Source organism: Colletotrichum godetiae (genome assembly GCF_030913485.1).
Source record: "Colletotrichum godetiae strain CBS 193.32 chromosome Unknown BDP55scaffold_17, whole genome shotgun sequence".
In the NCBI taxonomy this organism is placed as follows: Eukaryota; Fungi; Ascomycota; class Sordariomycetes; order Glomerellales; family Glomerellaceae; genus Colletotrichum; species Colletotrichum godetiae.
In genome coordinates this window covers 597102-614764 of record NW_026851265.1, presented here as the reverse complement: position 1 = coordinate 614764, position 17663 = coordinate 597102, and the positions used below count along the sequence as shown (strand labels likewise).

Sequence of the window (17663 nt, the reverse complement as noted above, 5' to 3'; positions counted from 1 at the left end):
TCGGCATCCGCAGTCTTGTCTGATCTGATGGTTGGTGAGAGGAATAAGATTGAGAGTTGAACTTGTCCTATGCTCGCCCTGTTTCCTGTAACGCTTTCCGACTTGTCCTACTCGCTTTGTAGTCCCGGCAGAAAAACCACTCGAGTCTACAACGCAATCCCTCTGACTAATGAACGACCGACTCGTTCATGATCGATGGGCCCTGCCGACTGAATGAATGGGACCTGGACCTGGGCGTTGGGCATAGAAGGACAACGGAGATGCGGATGCAGACACTGCCGGGGATGAGGGCAGTAACGAAATGTGAGCCAAGGCAGGCAGCTCATCTCATTATTTGATTGAAAGCCTGCGTCTCTTACAATCAAAAGCCAGTCATGGCGGCCCTGGGCCCGCACAATGCGACACAGATGCCTCGACTGTAGTGATACCAAGAAGCCAAACAATGGCAGGACGAAGGGACGTGTAAAGCACCGTATTCCGGGAAGGCCAGGGTACTCAACCTCGTGATGAAGTACATAGAGAGGCCGGCTCCAAGGAGAAACTCTACGCATCAAAAGATGTCTCAATCACCGAGAAGAGAGAGGCAAGCAAAAAGATGAAATAGGAACATATAAGACCTACCGACCACCTCGATTGGGCCAAATAGTTCATGATTTACGTTTAGGGCCTGCTATTTGTTTATTTGGTGAGCCATGAGAGCAACGGGCGAACCTGAAAGACTTTCCCAGCAACATTACGGATACCCAATAGTGTTTTCCCGGATACCTGCTTATCGATAACCAGACATCGGGGTACATCACCATCACCATCACCTAGAGCCTGGAGATCGCATTCCGAAGATCGACCCCAAGCTTACCTAAGGCAAGCAAGTACCTTTTGGTGCTACAATTGATAAAAGACCCGCCGTGTGACGTCTGTCTCGCATCGGCGCCTGTAGCACATGCTCAGAGCTCGTGAGCTCTTGCTTCCCGCGCCAAAGATACTTTTTATCTTGTACCTCTACACCTGGCCTCGCATTCTCATCATCGACTTTGCTGTGCTCTGTCCCATAGATGTCACACTTTTCACATAGCATCTTGTCATATTCTACACTCAATACCCATCACCAATGTCTGTTTGTCACTAATTATTGACTTCCTTCTGGCTAGAGTGAAGATATACTTGATCGTGTCTCTGACAAGCACGCTCGGGAACCCTGTCAACCACGAATTTCCTGCTGACTGCGCCATCGCCAACTCTCCCACCTCTGCTCAGCAGCGTCAGATGCGACCTGATGGCACCCGGCTCTCCAAGTTTCCTCGACCGACTCTCACCGAGCCGACAAAAGTCTCCCATCCTACCACTCCACACGTCCCGACCGAAATCTTCAGACGACTACGATCTCGATGATTTATCCCCCCGGCCCGATGTGTCGCTGCTGTCAGAGTCGCCGCCGTTACCTATAAAGATGTCGAAAGGGCGCTCTCCTTCTCCCGTAGATCCATGGGACGATGACCCTTTTGGCCCGGCGGGCTCTGTCTCCAAGTTGAAACCCAAGGCCATGTTCGTCGGCCCGCCACCGCCCATAGCTGCCTCGGTGGTATTACAGCCTTCCACGACGCCGGGCAGGCGGGGATCTCGGGGACACATGCAAAAGAGTGAGGCCAAGGGCATGTCGTCCAGCCGCTTAGCGTTCGGAAGCATCCTGTTCGACCATAGCTCGCGCGACTCAAGCAAGTCCCGCGTCGACTCTGTTTGGCGGAATCTGCAACATCGTGAACGAGCTCTACACAGAGAGGTGCAGCGATTACTCGATATACAAGCCACAAGGCTCGGATCCGGCGCCGAATCTCTTGATGCTAGCACTGTAGGGGCCGAGACGTGGAGCGATTCCGGGAGTAGCACGCCAACGGGAACATTCTATTCCACAGCGACGTCCAAGTCACGCATGATGGCGTCTTTAGACCATCCCGTACGCGCGACTCCTCGCGGCGACATAATACCTGTTCGACAGCCCAATGTCCAGGGGCAGCAGGGCCTTCGTTCGGCGCGGAGCGGGCTGCGACATGCGTTGGCAGCCCTTACCGGTCTCAAGACGGAAGAAAATGCATACATTGAGTCGGCCCTCTCGCAGCGAAGGAAAGCTCTAGCCTATCTAGGCAAATTAGACAAGCGCAGGGTCAGCATCTCTGCGGAATTGCATAGCTTAGCTGATGATGATGAGGAGCCTCTGGCAAAGGAGCTGCGAAACCTGGGAGAGCAGCATGATACGTTAGGGCAGGAGATCCGCGAGCTCGAGGAGAAGCTGGTTGGGATGAGAAACCGCCACCGATGGCTCGAGCGAAAGATGGAGGACGTTCACAACCGCCGAGAGGCTGGCTTGAGTGGCTACAGAGGGGCTTTGAAGGAAGTTGAAGGAGAGGTCACAGCCCTGCTACGCCGGCCCCCCATCGAACCCCTGGATCTTGACGTTGTCGAAGCTGTATCACGGAACGACTCTGGGACCGGAAACGATATCCAAGAGTTGCCTGGCGGGGCTGAGTTCTTCCGCATGATACCCGCGCGACGCACGCTGAGCATGGCCAAGGACTGGTGGGAAAGTGAAATGGACTTTCTACAGAAGCGAAAGGCGCAGGTAGATAAGGATCGCGATGCGCTAGACCAAGGCACAGAGCTGTGGCAGGAAACGGTCAAACTCGTCACGACTTTTGAAGCAGACCTGCGTCAGTCTCTAAGCGGCGGTGCTTCCTCAGCCAAGGGCAAACAGACCCCACGTGCGCAACAAGAAGGCGTCGAGGCTCTCTTGCCACGGATGGCCAAAGTCATCTTGGAGCTTGAAGCAAACATGAGGACGGCCGAACACAACACCTGGAATCTCCTCATCTGCGCCGTTGGCGCTGAACTAGAAGCATTTAGAGATGCCGAGACACTCCTTCGTGGAAGTCTACCAAAGCCCCAGACAGCGGTGGCAAAAGTTGACGATATCGAGGAACCCTGGCACAACGGCGATGGCCACGAGGAGCAACAGGTCAGTGCGGCCACGGCTACGGCAGAGGTTCATCATGGAGAAAGTGACAACGAGGTTCCGCCCGACTTGCTGGTGTCACATCTTGAAGAGCATGACGACGACCATTCCCATGTCGGGTCCACACGAACTTCGTCTTCGAGGCGTGACAGCGATAATGAGGTTCCTCCGGAGTTCCTTGCCGAGCACAGTAATGATGAGGGCATCGACTAATACGAAGGTCCCTGAGCCCATAACGTTCGTAGCGTTCGTAGCGAGTTCAAGTCAGGTACGCTATTTGTTAAGAGCACCAGGTGCTGTTGAACATGCATCTTGTCATGCATGGGTACTGTAGTTTTTGGTATTTGAACAATGGTGGAGAGTTGGACTGGGTACGAAGTACAGTCAGGCAGGCAGGACAGGATACCCCGCAGACCATGATTCAAGCCGGCGTTGGTTGGGGTGTAAGTTGAGACTCCTATGGAGCAGTTTGTTTATAGCCATCTGTGAATTGAGTTTTATCTATCTCTATATTGCCACCTGCATTCACAGTCTCACACCACAGGGCAACAATTCATCAGGCAAGGGAGCTATGGCGCACGAAAGGAGCGGCAGTGGCAGACTGTGGCGCATTGGAATTTGGGTCGGTAACCTCGGCTATGGCCGCTGTCCCGCGACGAGGACGATCCCGAAAGTGGGGTCCACAGGTCCGGTGGTAAGGATTTACACGGGGTAGCCCGGTGCCCATAGGGGACCCTTTCGCAATAATAAAACCAAGAGATCGCCGGTGAGGGCTCAGTTTCCTGTTCCCCAAGGAAGTACAGCTAGAGAAAAATGCGCCCTGATTCGCCCATAACGCCCGCATGCAGAGACACGAATCTGCTTTTTCGAGATTCCGACAACCAGCGAATTCAGCCCACGAGAACACCCGGTTCATGATCTGTCGATACCCCCTTGGATTTACACCGCCGAGAAGGGAGGCCCCCGTACCGATTTCTTCCGAGTAGTCGCAAAGCGTTTCCAGCCTTGTATTGCGGCAAAAACAAAATGACCTGGTGTAAGGTTGTAGAGGAATGAGGATGGAGAAATTCGACTCCAAAGGGCGGCGGGTTCGTTGGCAAACGGGTCTACGGATACTGGTGTTTGTCTCGATGTTTTCGATTTATCGCCTGCGTTCGAACCAACCGCTGGAGCCGGCGATAGCGACGGACTGATCCATCACCCACTCGCCGACACCGAGATACTTCTCGATCCACTTCGTCATGTCCTTGTTTTCGCCGGCAGCTCTGTCTGTCTTGAAACTGGGTCTGACGATTCCCAGTTGGGCACATGTTAGCCGCTGCTTGCGTCTCTGTCTTTGTCGTCGTCGAGGAGGGAGCTCTAGTATTCGCATCGGAATATCGGGTTGTTCACTCACGTCAGGCCGGTCGAGCGCTGCATGCCAGCGAGGAAGGCGGAGACTGAAAAACCGAAGATTAGCGAACCGACCGATACGATACGAAACAATGACATTCCGACAGAAGGACGACTGCAGACTTACAGAGCACCGCATCGAATGCGTAGTGAGTCAAACGTCCAATCTTCGACCAGAGGCCCAGAGTCAGCAAGTTTAGGAGCTAGGAGGCGTTAAGACTGCGCGAGCAAATCTCCAAGCTAAAGTAGGCAGCGAGGCGAGCCAGAAGCACGAGGGCGGCTCGCCAGCGGCCTGATTGGGGGGGGGGGAAGGCTGGACCAACCATTTTTGGGTGCAAGTTGTTCGAAAAGGTATGTCAGAGTCGGTTTCGTTTGTCGCTTTTCCCGCAATGATCTTGTTATCTCGAGGTTTTCGATCCGCAGCGTCCTCGTCTCGAAGTTGTGGCGGTATTGAAATGGGGCGTTCTCTCAAAAAGTCAGAGTTCGAAAGGAAGGTTGTAGGTCATGAGACAAGGCTCGCCTGCACGGGAGGTGGCAGGCACACTGGAGCAACTGGAGTATGATCCCTCCCCCGGCTGACTGGCGAAGGACTGTCCAAGTGGACTGTGCACACCAGCAGCCTTAGATGCCTCAGGCGCCAGGTATCAAGCATGCCGATAAGATGAGATATGTAGGCGGGTGCATATCTTATCTTATCTGTGGAATTTTCCACGAGCGGCATCGTCGAGTGTCGTATCTTCAGTGGGATCGAAACCTACCTAAGTCATGGAGGTGGTGCGAGGTCGATTAAGCTCATCTTCGTGTGGCTTCGAGTGGAGAAGCGACGATGCTATGGCTTGCTGACCATTATACCACCTGTCTTTGAGACACTGGAGTCCTGGACCTCAAGCATCAAGGTGTCCTACCCGGGGGTTTTGACCATCTTCCTCCTTATGTCTCCTGTGGGGCTCTCCATGGCAACATCAGTTTGCGGGTGTCACTCTCCTGGCACAAACCCTGCGACATGATGAGGGAAATAGAAGCAAGAAGCGCGACTCGGACCCGAACCATCGAGACGGTTTGAATCGCGTCACCAACAATGCGGATTAGCCGGAGCTCGGATGGGGGCCTGGACTTGCTCTCCTCCGCGGCACAAGTGGAATTGTCCGATGGTGCACCGGCGGCGGTCCACCTACCCTTGCGATGGTTGAGATGGCCATTGGCCCGCACGCAGGTGTTGAGAGGTTGGAGCTGGCCGGAGCTGACAGAGTCATGGCTAAATGCATTGTCGCCATTTGCCATTTTTATGAGAGGTGCGAGGCATTGCCAAGGTGCAAGTGGGCCAAGGGACCTCTCCACTTCGATACTCTCTCTGGCCTAGAGAGACCCAGCGGCCTTTCTCATCCATTTCAGTCTCCAAGGATTAAGGTGATGCATTTTGCAGTCCTTGCCCTTTCTCCAGCGGATGGAGGGGCCTGTTTCCACGGGGGGCTATTTGCCGTTTTTCAAGGCGCCATGGGTGCGTTCCATTTTCCATTTTCTGGAGGGGTCGGGCGACCGGGCTGGTTTGCCGTTTGGCAAAGGAACCTAGAAGCTCAGACCCGGAGACAAAACGAAAAGAGCCAAAGGAAGTGTGTGGCCCGCCGCCGCCGCCGCCGCCCGTCCCGGCATGGGCTTCTAGTTTGTTGAGTGTTTGAGGCTTTAAAATCGGGCAGCTCAACCCAGACTCAGGCTCAGACTCAGCCCAAGGGAGCTTGGTCGGAGCTCCGTCGCAGAATGGAAGCTGCGCCAGTGTGCAACAGCCTGTCAGACAGATGCAAGTTGCATGACGGCGAGGTGAGCCTTGAGGTAGTGAGAGGTTAGAGGATAGGATGGTGAAGCGAAATAAAACGAGAGAATGGCCGAAGTTGGAGCTAGACAGTTGGATGCTGTTGGATCCAGGGGAAGCGACTGAAATCCCTCATCGTCACCCATTTCATCCGGGCATCACCTCCTTCCATCATTCGATCCTCTTATTGCCCTTTCACGTTCTCTTCATGTTCATGTTGTCATCGTAGTTGCTGTTACTTGTGTCTGTTGCCCAGCTCGATAGGCTTGAGCGTTGGGCAATAAATAGCACGACGTACGGATACTCGGTGAGTGGATCACACTCCATCGGTGGTCTTGGGGTCGTGCCGTCGTATCATTGCATTGCGTTGCGTTGATACTTCGTACCCCTTGAATGTTTCTGTTGCGGTTTCCGGTTGGCATCTATTTATTTTCTTGTTTACCGTCTACTGAAACCACGCTGTTTTTCTGGGCTGGCCTGACGTGCCGCCCTCACCTCACCTCACCTCTCACCCAACTTTGGGGCGCCTCACCATATCCCGGGCCGTTTTGGTATGTGCTATTTGCGTAAACCTTGTTCGGCCCGTGGGCATGTTGCTTCATTGGCCAAGCGTTTCCAGCTGGTGGATGAGCAAGGTGAACAGGTGGAAAAGATGAGGTGAGCAGAAGATGAAGCAGGAATACGTTATGCTTCAATTGGGTGGTCTGCTGCCTGGTAAAGCTCCTCCGTGTCTCTTCCCGTCGTCTCTTGTTTTTTTTTTTTTTTTTTTTTTCTTGGTCAACATGAGATGGCAAAAAGGTGGATGAAAGTGGGAGGTGTCAGGCAGGTGCGAAGCGCGGGACCCTGAGACCTGAGCTGAGGTAAGGCAGGTGCTGGCAGGCAGGGTACCTGTCACCGCAAGCTCCTCACATTGGTGGGGGAGGGGGGGGGGGGGGGGGGTCACCCCAAAAAGTTGCTACTGCCAAAGCTGCAGTTAGGTGCACTTGCCCATTGCTTCCATTTCCAATTCTGGCAGGGATTGGAGGGAAGGTACTTGGGGGGCTCCCCTCCTGCCATCCGGCCACGGACTGAGGAGCACAGACCACTCCGTTGGATTGAGGGGCAGCTCAAGGCTCCTCAGCACCTTCCTCCCCCTCACCTCACCAAACGGGGTGGTGCCGGCCGGTGCAGGGAACGAAGTTCAACGAGGGGCAAAGCGGCGGCCACCCGGACAGACTGAGAAAAAAAAAGAGGGAGAAAAAAAAAGAGGGAGAAAAAAAAAAGAGGCGCCGACACCACCGCCGACAGCAAGTAAGAGGAGCGCGCCGCCGGGCAGCTTCACTTGTTTGGGTCAGGAGCAAATTGTTTCTCGTCCCTGCCCCTCGTGTCTGCCTCTCTTGTCTCTCTTAAAGCACCCTAGGTTGAAGGACCTTAGGTTGGTCTTCAACAAATACCTGGCTGAGGCTGATGCTCAAATACATCATCTTGTGCATAAATCCTGCATTGGCTTGTCCACCCTCTAAGAAACAAGAGTCTCACTCGTCAACCTCGTCGATTTGTATGACCTTTTTTTATCATACCTAGTTTTTTTCATTAGTTATCTCTCCCCTTGGCCTTACGTACCTTGCCTGACCTTGCCTTGACCTCTCTGTGTCTTCTCTCTGCCCACCCCCACTCCCAGCAGGATTTAACAACCGCATTAGACCCCTCCTCCTCTTCCACTCCTCCCTTTCGCCTCGACCATCCTTAATAAGTAGCACACTTCTCCTCTGCTATATACTTCCTCTATCCTACGGTGATCGATCTTTTCCTCTCAACTCTCCTCATCACCCGTCCAAACACACATACACACATCTAGACACAATGGCTGCTACCGCCAAGGACCATCTCGATGTCGGTGGCAAGATCGCATGGCTCTCCAGCCTCGACACCGCCTACCAGCCCGAGAAGAACTACCGTCGTTCTTCCATCATCTGCACCATTGGCCCCAAGACCAACTCCGTCGAGGCCATCAACGCTCTGCGCAAGGCCGGTCTGAACGTTGTTCGCATGAACTTCTCCGTAAGCTCCCCGGCGTCGACGCTAAAAGATAACCCCCACCAAGTCCACGCACCTTGCTAACCCCTCCATTCTGAACAGCACGGCAGCTACGAGTATCACCAGTCTGTCATTGACAATGCCCGCGCCGCCGAGAAGGCCCAGCCTGGCCGTCAGATTGCCATTGCCCTCGACACCAAGGGCCCCGAGATCCGTACCGGAAACACAAAGAACGATGAGGATCTCCCCATCGCCGCCGGCAAGGTCCTGAACTTCACCACCGATGAGCAGTACGCCACTGCTTGCGACACCGACAACATGTAAGCTCTTCACTCCCCACATAGTCCTTGCTCGACAATACTAACCGTCATTCTGATAGGTACGTCGATTACAAGAACATCACCAAGGTTATTGAGCCCGGCCGCATCATCTACGTCGACGACGGTGTCCTCGCCTTCGACGTCCTCAGCGTCAAGGATGACAAGACTGTCGAGGTCCGCGCCCGTAACAACGGCTTCATTTCCTCCAAGAAGGGTGTCAACTTGCCCAACACCGATGTCGATCTTCCCGCCCTTTCCGAGAAGGACAAGAACGATCTCAGATTCGGCGTCAAGAACAACGTCGATATGGTCTTTGCCTCCTTCATCCGCCGCGGCCAGGACATCCAGGACATCCGCGATGTTCTCGGTCCCGAGGGCAAGCACATCCAGATTATTGCCAAGATCGAGAACCGTCAAGGTCTTAACAACTTCGAGGAGATCCTCGCCGAGACCGACGGTGTCATGGTTGCCCGTGGTGATCTCGGTATCGAGATTCCCGCCGCCGAGGTTTTCGCTGCCCAGAAGAAGATGATCGCCCTCTGCAACAGAGCCGGCAAGCCCGTCATCTGCGCCACCCAGATGCTCGAGTCCATGATCAAGAACCCCCGCCCTACCCGTGCCGAGATCAGTGACGTTGGTAACGCTATTACCGACGGTGCCGACTGTGTCATGTTGTCCGGTGAGACCGCCAAGGGTAGCTACCCCAATGAGGCCGTTTCTGAGATGCACGAGGCTTGCCTCAAGGCCGAGAACACCATCCCCTACGTTTCCCACTTCGAGGAGATGTGCACCCTGGTCAAGCGCCCCGTCAGTGTTGTCGAGTCTTGCGCCATGGCCGCTGTCAGAGCTTCCCTCGACCTGAACGCTGGTGGCATCATCGTTCTCTCCACATCCGGAGAGTCTGCCCGCCTTCTGTCCAAGTACCGCCCCGTCTGCCCCATCTTCATGGTCACAAGAAACGCCTCCGCATCCCGCTACGCTCACTTGTACCGTGGTGTCTACCCCTTCCTGTTCCCCGAGGCCAAGCCCGACTTCAGCAAGGTCAACTGGCAAGAGGATGTCGACCGCCGCATCAAGTGGGGTGTTGAGCACGCTTTGGAGCTCAACGTCGTTAGCAAGGGCGACACTCTCGTCGTTGTTCAGGGCTGGAAGGGCGGCATGGGTAACACAAACACCCTGCGTATCGTCAAGGCCGACCCCGAGCACCTTGGCATTGGAACGTTGTAATGGATTGGATTGTGGATGAGGAATGAAAAGAGAAAGAGATGCCCGTCGGCGCGCGGGAGATACCAAAGTACCTAGTAAACCGTGATAGACGATGGTGGACTAGACTGTCCAGCACACACGAGTATGATTTGCACACATGAATAAAGTTGATATCACCTTCCAAAAAATAAATAAAAAAGGATCGTCGAAATGCGATTACCCGTGTTGAAGTTCATCCGAAGCAGAATAACAATCAATCAGACGACACCTCAGCTCTCGTAGGGAGCTCAGAATGACGGACCTAATGAGACGAAGTCTCTTTCACGGAGGGCTCGAGGCGATGAAGTCATATGCTACCTCTTCAGGACACTAACAAAACTGCCCCATCCTTATCCAGCCAGGGCCAGGTGAGAACAGCTCTGCTCGCGTCATTGAACAGACGCGAGGAAAGTCTCCAGCGGGATCAGCTTGATATGGAAGCAACGTACTACGATGTATCATTGATCACTAAGGAAGGTCTCTCAAAAGCGACCAGCGAGATAGAGCCCAGAGAGAACGGAGGTTCGTTGGAGTCTTTTGATGATTCATCCATACCCCTCCATCGGCATGCATCAAGAAAATGCCATATTGACTTGGGTACTATGATGTACATCTTCTCTGTCTACGAATACTGCATGTCCCACACGACAGTCCTTCCAGACTTGATCCATCCAGCCATGTCTACTTACAGATCTTTGAGCTCGAAACGCTTGCGCAAGTGCTCGCCGTACTTCATAATCAGCAACGGCACCGGCAACATGGCGGCAGCGATGAAACCCAGAATACTACTCGCCCAGCCAACGCCCAAATTCTGATTCATCTTCAGACCCGCAAGAGGTAACGTCGCTCCCGCCACGGATCGCACGACAGCGTTTGCGGCGAGTGCCGAGGCGGCGTAGACGGTGAAGGCGTCGACGAGGTACATTTGCAACGCCATAAAGATGATGAGGTTGCCGATACCGACGATGGCCGTGCCCAAGATGGGCACGAACCAGTGGATGTGGTACTCGGCCGTCCAGCCGTAGATGAAGAGGCCTGCGGGGAGAAAGACGGCGCCGGCGGGGAGGGCGACGAGGCGGTATTCCGGCTTCATCCCCTCCCGGACGGTGCCGGCTTCGTCGGCTGCGGCATCTGCTTCTGCGGCTTTGCGTTTGACGTATTTGTCGGAGGAGAGGCTGAAGAAGACAACGCCGATCATGGAGCCGACGCCGAGGCCCATGAAGGCTAGGCCTGACGTGCCGGCGCTGAAGCCGTAGGTTCCCATGAAGACTGAGGTGATGGAGGTGAACATTAGGTAGAGGTAGCCGTAGACCACGGCGATGTAGAGGCCACTGTTGGGGTTGTTAGTAATGGTCATCGTGATGAGGTTCAATGTGAGAGTAGGATTACGTACAAGATCTGAGTGATTGGGGAAAAGGCAATCATCTTGATAGGACGGATGATGCCCCGCTTGAAGTAATCAATCGAAGAGAGTCCAATATCGAGCTTCGACCGCAGCAGAGGGTTCCCAGTCTCCTTCTGGAGCCGCTTCACCTTCCTATCAAGAATAATAGGCGCGTACGTCTCTCTCGAAAAGACGAGCATGACAATACTCAGCACCCCGCTGACAATAACAATGAGCCAAAAGACCCATCGCCAGCCCGCAGCATCAGCAAGGAACCCGCCCGCGACGGGGCCAATGATGGGACCCAGCAGGGGACCGATACTAAACGCCGCCATGGCCGCGCCGCGCTTCTCTTGGCGGATCATGTCGGAGATGGAACCTGCACCGTTGGTGATGGGTGCGGAGCCGAAGACGCCGGCGAAGAGGCGGAAGACGATGAGGGCGTTGAGGGTGGGGGCGAGGGCGGCGCCGACGTTGAAGCAGATGAAGAAGAGGTTGCAGACGTGGTAGACTATCGTGCGGCCGTAGATTTCGCTGAGGGGCGCGCATAGGAGGGGCCCTGCTGCGAAGCCTAGGACGTAGACTGCGTTTTTGTTGTCAGTATTGTTTTTTTTTTTTGCCCTTGAGTATGGATGATATATGGAGTGAGAAGAGGTTGAGAGGTGTGTACTTACCGGAGACGACAAAGGCAGCCAGATAGGGGCTGTTGTTGTGAAACTCCCGCATGAGGTCCGGCACGCCGGGGGCAAAGATGGAGGACGCCAGTGGTGTGACAAAGGTCATGGCACTGATCAGGCTACAGTTGAGGACCTTGAGCCAGCTCGGCCAGTTGTACGGATTCGCCGGGTCGTCCGGACCATCCCACCAGACAATGTTCTCGTCTTCGGAGCTCTCGCCGCCGTCGCCATCGCCGTCCTTTTCTGCCGATCCACCACCAACGCCCCTTTCCACATCCTCGCGCGCCATAGATTTGCGAGATCTCGTCCGGGCCAGCGCGATTGAGTGCTTCCTCTTCTCTTCGCCGCGTTCGTCGAGGACGTAGCCCATGCTGGAGGGTATGTCGGCATCGTGGCCCTCTGCTAGGGCCTCTGCCGTCTTCTCTTCTCTTGTGGGTTCGCGTTCTAGTCGATAGAGACCCTTTGCCTCCTTATCTTCGTGGGATATGCTGCTCGCTGTTGCTCCTTCTTCCGCGGAGTGGCGCGGCTCTTCTGTGTTTGTTGCCATTGGAGCTTGATAGTATCCTGCCTTGGTGTTAGTTTCGATGACCACTTACACTGCAGCCATGTGGAGCCGTGTGTCTGCCAGGAGCTGCGAGAAGTGTGAGAGTTAAAGCTTGGCACTCAGGAACGCTTTCCGGCGGCTTGGCATTTGGAGATATGGTGGTTGTGTTTACATCCTCCTCGAATCATGTAGGATGCTTGTGAGTCTCCGTGTATGAAAAGGATCAGACTTGCCTAAGCTGATTTTATATCCAGGAAGGCCTAGATCCGCAGTCCTTCGCGACAAACGGCACTTGTAGATCTACTCAGATAAGCTGGTCTGCTAGCAATATGAGCTTCTAGTGAGTTGTTCTAATTGATCGCTTGGGTATTACATGCAATTGGAGTCAAAATGATGTCGTGATCTCAAGCGTAAGAAATGAAAAATGGTATAATGTTACATCAGTCAAGAGATCGGGTATCCGCCAAAGACTCACTCAACAGAAGAAGAAGCAAGAGGCAAACGATTCCTCAAGCACAAAAGTCATGGACCCCTGCGCTTCTTAAACAAACAAACCAGGTGGTCTGTCGCTGTCCATCGGCCATCGTAACGGGGATTTGACTCGACGAGGTCAGACCACACTCCACACCACCCTCAACATGGGTGAACGCAGCCGAATACCTCAATTGGCGCGTGTTTCCCCTCCCTCTCTTGGGGGCTCTCTGGGGGGAAATCAACGAGGGAATGGGGGAGGAGAAGGCTAGAAGTTGTCAACTCCGACCCGAACCCCGTTCAAAGAGACTAGGGTTAGATTTGAAGGTATTGGTTTGACGGCTCGTTTGGAGGGGGAAATGGGGAATGGGGTAGCAACTAAGAACTTGCTGTCCGTGACATGGGTGCTGCAGCTCCCGTTGGAGCAAGCCCAGTTCCCGTTGGACCAACCGAGCCGTCACGGCGGCGTTCGTCCCCTTAAGCTTAGATGCGCGGTGCCAATACGCTTGGCGAGATCTCTGCAGCCCTCCCTTTCGATTGCCTGCGCTTGACCATCCTCTTTTCTATTCGCAAGACGTAAGGAGAGGGGGAAATTTTGCCGGTATCTCCGACTTACCTCGCTGTCCTTTGACCGAGCCGTGGCATACAGTCAGTTCTGAATGAACACCCCTGCACCAACCGACGAATGACTGTCCTCTGGTAATGACGGCACAGCAAACTCGACGATATTGACTGCTTTTAATAGTGTATGCAAGTAGAGAGCCTGCATAAACAATGAATACAGTATACTGGCAGCGATTCCCCTTCGCCATGGTACTACCATGACCACCTCAGGTGCATCACCGGAGCATGGCCGATTAAGCTCCCGAAGGATGCACGGAGTCACGATCCACTCGGCGCCGAAGAAGCGGGTCGGCCATCGGTGTGAAACCGGACACGAACAGCTGCAGAGCTATGTAAACGAAGTTTTCTTGATATGAAGCTTGGAAACTAATTCAATGTGCATAGAAATGACTGGTGACGATGAACTCTGGCTGAATCTGTTTTCAGTAAGCTTGTTCAGCTTCGAAAAGAACAAGGCGCCAAATCACTTACTCCTCAAATTAGAGGCAGGAGCGCCAGTGAAGAGATGAGATGAAAATCAAGTGAAAGTGAAGCTTTGGGAGGAAGATGGAAGTGGGTACACGTAGAGGAGAATACGCAATTGGCCTCTCAATGAATCTGACCCTTACCTGGAGGAAAGAGAAATCATTCTTCACCACCCACTGTGACTGTTGTGCACTTCAACAACACAACACCAAATATTTCGCGTACCTTATTCCTGAATCTGGCGACTTACTTCACTTGAAGAAAGTAGAAGAGGCCTAGCAGGAAAAGAAAACCACAACAAGATACTCGGGACCGTCAACCTGGCAGTATCGTAACTGCACCATCAGCAAGAGTGGGTTCGCACCTCAACCACCTTCATTTCTCGAGTTGATCGCCGTCGAGTAATTTCGATGCTGACTCTGCCGCAGTGACGAAGCCGAAGTCGGCATTGACGAGAAATATCTCGACCCCTTTGCCCTATCCCTTTCCCGCGGCCATTCCTCAGAAGGCAGCCCGAACGTTGATGGAAAAGCCCAAGTCGGGATGGCCAGCTGGATCAACACGCCAGAACCTACCGCCTTGGGATCGGTCGATCGATATCGTTTATCATCAATATCGACGTGGCCAGGCGTTGCCCGACAAAGCCATTGATTTTGAGAATTCGGTCACAATTTTCTTCGCCGACCACAAGCGAGAGCAACAGCAGGAGCCGATTTCCCCGTACCTCAGATTACCCGCAGTTGCGCGCTTCAAGATATGTCAGTGTCTCATTGCCGATTACAACCCCGACAGACCCATCTGCCTCAACGACGGTCGTTTCATGAGAGAGGTTTGGAGTGACGATGAGTACACTTCGCTCGCGGCTGCCATGGGGCCTCTGCAGCCGTATCTCAATGTATCATTTGCTCTGCGCGCGGACATGATGGTGGCATTTCTTATGGAAGAGCGATTCCATATCACACTTTCGCCCTTCGTTGGGCCATACTTGAACCCCTTGGCAACGCTGTGGTGCGACAAATACGGCCACTTCATGCAGCAAGTTATCGTCGAGCTCGACCTGACGCGGCTAGGTTTCGGACCAGGCAAGGAGGCCTGCAAACTACGCGCGGGAACCGTCAACATGGACGATCTCATAGGAGCTTTTGTCAAAGGCCAGTTGAGGCGTAAAACCTACTCGACGCTCAAGAGCCTTGTGCTACTCTGCCGGAGATTTTGGGGTGAACGCCCTTCCGACCATCTGCCTCCAGGTTCCAGGCCTGCTGCCGACCAGAACGACCAAGGAACGTCGACGGAACCGGAGCAGGTGTTTGCACCCAAGCGATCGAACTACGGTGCTGACTTTTCTTACTGCCCAGACGAGTTCCTAAGAATCTGCGAGCCCTTCATACGCCTAGAGGGCATGGTCGACTCGATGCGCCTCTGTGGTTTCAGCAACGGCTATACGCATTCTCTCCTGCGCCGTATCTTTCCCATCCCCGAGAGAAGCGATGAGGTCAAGCACCATACCTATCGCGTGGCGCCTTCTTCAGTATGGCCGCGAATTCCCGGTCAGAAATCGTGGGTCGATAAAGGACATGGCAAATTCCAACTGGATGATCATTCTCGACAGTACCTGCGCGGTCTTTGTCTTCCAGAGGGAGCAGTCATGCTGACACGACCGTACGAAAGCGCATTGAATGGACGTATGTCGGTCGGCTATGCGTCTAGACCTATTGAAGAGATTTCAGAAGACGGCGACACAAGTGAACGTCCGGACAACAGAACGCAGCTGATCGGAAGGACGTCTCAAGAATCGGTAGCCACAGACGCGGCGAGCCTTGAACACAGAATGCAAGTCCTGGTCCACAAACTGCGACGAAGCATGTCAAAGAGGGAGGTCGATGCTAGTCCACAGGCGTTCGTGACATCTGACTGGGCAATGTCGGCTTGGTCGTCTCGAGAATTAGAAGGTAGCTGGCTGGGGGATGGAACGACATCCAGAGCGACTATCTGAGAAGATGTCTACGGCTGTGGTGAATTGGCGGCACTGCCGCGGTTCAGAATAATGAACCACAGACTAAACATTGATGGGAAGTGGCTGCCAACGACGTTCATTCTAACGTCGTCGCTGAAGTATATCGACACATATTCGGCTGGGGGAGGTTTGATGAGACTTGGAGTTCGATGGAGTTATTATTACCTTCGTGTTTTGACGTCAGTGTAAGGTACGGTTGTACAAGTAGGTACGTACTCCAGCTTAGGGAAAAGGTGGAGAAAGAAAAAAAAAAGAAGGAAAAAGAACCCCGCGATGCCTGACTGCCCAGCAGTGCTCTGTTCGTCACTGCTTGCCCCACCAACATCTTGAAAGCTTCCTCGTCCAACCCCTCCACGCTCACACAATCACCACCTCTTCTCTCGGTACAATCGAGCACAGTCAACCCAGAAACTCTGTTATAATGTCGGCGCCAGTTCCCTCCAACTTCAACGCCCAAGAGGCTGACAACCTCGAGGATGTGAGCTCGAACCCCTCCTTTCTTCGTGTCGCGAACGCATTGCGCTGACTTCTCCCTTGCGGTTAGATCGAGAAGCAATTCGCCGTCAAGGGTATGCATACTACCACTATCACCTTCGAATCTATTTGCGACCGAGAGCTAACCGCAAGCGCCTGCTCGCAGTCGTCCAGCACATGGAAACCTACTGGAAGATCCTTGAGAAGGTCAAGGGCTCCACGCTGCGCCTGACGAAGATTGATGACGAGATCTACGAGCACCTGAAGACCGACTTCCCCGAGTTCGACCCTGCCGCGACCATCAACGAGGACGAAATGAAGAGCAAGACCGGCAAGGAACGGTGGCGCAAGTTCATGATGGCCTACGAGAACAAGGTCGACGACTACAACTTTGGCACCATGCTCCGCGCCAGCCCCAAGTTCGAGTATGGCCAGAACGAGGTCATTTTCGGTCAGTGACCTTCCGCCAACCTTATCCTGAATCCCATCGTAATTGTCTTTGGTGAACTCGGCCCGCATGTCCGCTGATCTGTTTCACAGCGCCCCGTATGCAGTTCTACGCCATTGAGATTGCGAGAAACCGCAACGGTCTGAACGACTGGATCTACGAGAAGGCCCAAGCCGACAAGTCTAGCTAAAGGGGAGATTTAGCCGACAATTGACGCCGTCTTACGAAACGACGCCAAGTTAAAAATCGACTTGCGATATCATCCGTGCTTCGTCACCTCGGCCAGAAAGCGCTTCGCCCGAGTTGACAGGCTATGGGCATGAATATCGAGCTGCGAATGGTCTCATGATCTCGGACGTAGAATCCATGGATTTGGGAATGCCACGGTCTCGACCCGGTGGTTGTATGATGCGTATGGCATTCAAGGTCTGGAAATCGCTCTCACTTCGCCATCCTCGGCCATGGCTCATGAGAAGGCGATATCATGGGAGTCAATCATGTTGGTAACTTGAGCAAGGTCCATACTTGAAACTGAGTAACATGCCATGCAACTGAAATCGAGGTACTCTTTTGAGATCCTTCCATGAAAAGATTGTGAAAAGCTAGGATGCGTCCGGAATTCCCCTTGGCTGGCCTTGTTCAGCGACGTTTAAGAGTACCCCTATCTTGCAGCGCTGTTCATCCAACACTCGGCCGTCTTCCAATACTAATATGTGATGGGCTACGCTCATCATATCCCGATTATGTGCCGCCATCACAATACCCATGCCATAAACCC

General features: G+C 53.7%; 6 protein-coding genes across 6 annotated transcripts; 4 read left to right on the top strand and 2 right to left on the bottom strand.

Moving 5' to 3' along the window:
• Positions 1 to 1174: 1174 nt before the first annotated feature.
• BDP55DRAFT_107806 (uncharacterized protein) lies at positions 1175 to 3388 on the top strand. The gene has a single exon (XM_060565360.1). It carries the CDS (start codon positions 1274 to 1276, stop codon positions 3215 to 3217), a length of 1944 nt encoding a protein of 647 aa, XP_060430637.1. The 5' UTR covers positions 1175 to 1273; the 3' UTR covers positions 3218 to 3388.
• A 757-nt stretch (positions 3389 to 4145) lies between these two features.
• BDP55DRAFT_727939 (uncharacterized protein) lies at positions 4146 to 5677 on the bottom strand (the record flags this gene model as incomplete). The annotated part of the gene is made up of 3 exons (XM_060579377.1): positions 4146 to 4284; positions 4401 to 4443; positions 5572 to 5677. 3 exons carry the CDS (start codon positions 5675 to 5677, stop codon positions 4146 to 4148), a joined length of 288 nt encoding a protein of 95 aa, XP_060430636.1.
• A 2368-nt stretch (positions 5678 to 8045) lies between these two features.
• BDP55DRAFT_741920 (pyruvate kinase) lies at positions 8046 to 9965 on the top strand (the record flags this gene model as incomplete). The annotated part of the gene is made up of 3 exons (XM_060580455.1): positions 8046 to 8243; positions 8322 to 8539; positions 8599 to 9965. The coding sequence occupies 3 exons, from the start codon at positions 8046 to 8048 to the stop codon at positions 9764 to 9766; spliced, it is 1584 nt and encodes a 527-aa protein (XP_060430635.1). The 3' UTR covers positions 9767 to 9965.
• A 298-nt stretch (positions 9966 to 10263) lies between these two features.
• BDP55DRAFT_661658 (major facilitator superfamily domain-containing protein) lies at positions 10264 to 12887 on the bottom strand. Its single transcript, XM_060574745.1, has 5 exons — positions 12763 to 12887; positions 12623 to 12707; positions 11843 to 12409; positions 11178 to 11751; positions 10264 to 11115 (listed from the first exon to the last, which is right to left on the bottom strand). Exons 3-5 carry the CDS (start codon positions 12390 to 12392, stop codon positions 10470 to 10472), a joined length of 1770 nt encoding a protein of 589 aa, XP_060430634.1. The 5' UTR covers positions 12393 to 12409; positions 12623 to 12707; positions 12763 to 12887; the 3' UTR covers positions 10264 to 10469.
• A 1585-nt stretch (positions 12888 to 14472) lies between these two features.
• Positions 14473 to 15942, top strand: BDP55DRAFT_631256 (uncharacterized protein; the record flags this gene model as incomplete). Its single annotated transcript, XM_060572262.1, has 1 exon — positions 14473 to 15942. The coding sequence occupies one exon, from the start codon at positions 14473 to 14475 to the stop codon at positions 15940 to 15942; it is 1470 nt and encodes a 489-aa protein (XP_060430633.1).
• A 238-nt stretch (positions 15943 to 16180) lies between these two features.
• On the top strand, positions 16181 to 17488 carry BDP55DRAFT_581063 (putative polysaccharide biosynthesis protein). Its single transcript, XM_060570819.1, has 4 exons — positions 16181 to 16441; positions 16508 to 16532; positions 16604 to 16888; positions 16978 to 17488. Exons 1-4 carry the CDS (start codon positions 16385 to 16387, stop codon positions 17073 to 17075), a joined length of 465 nt encoding a protein of 154 aa, XP_060430632.1. The 5' UTR covers positions 16181 to 16384; the 3' UTR covers positions 17076 to 17488.
• The last annotated feature ends 175 nt before the right edge of the window (positions 17489 to 17663 follow it).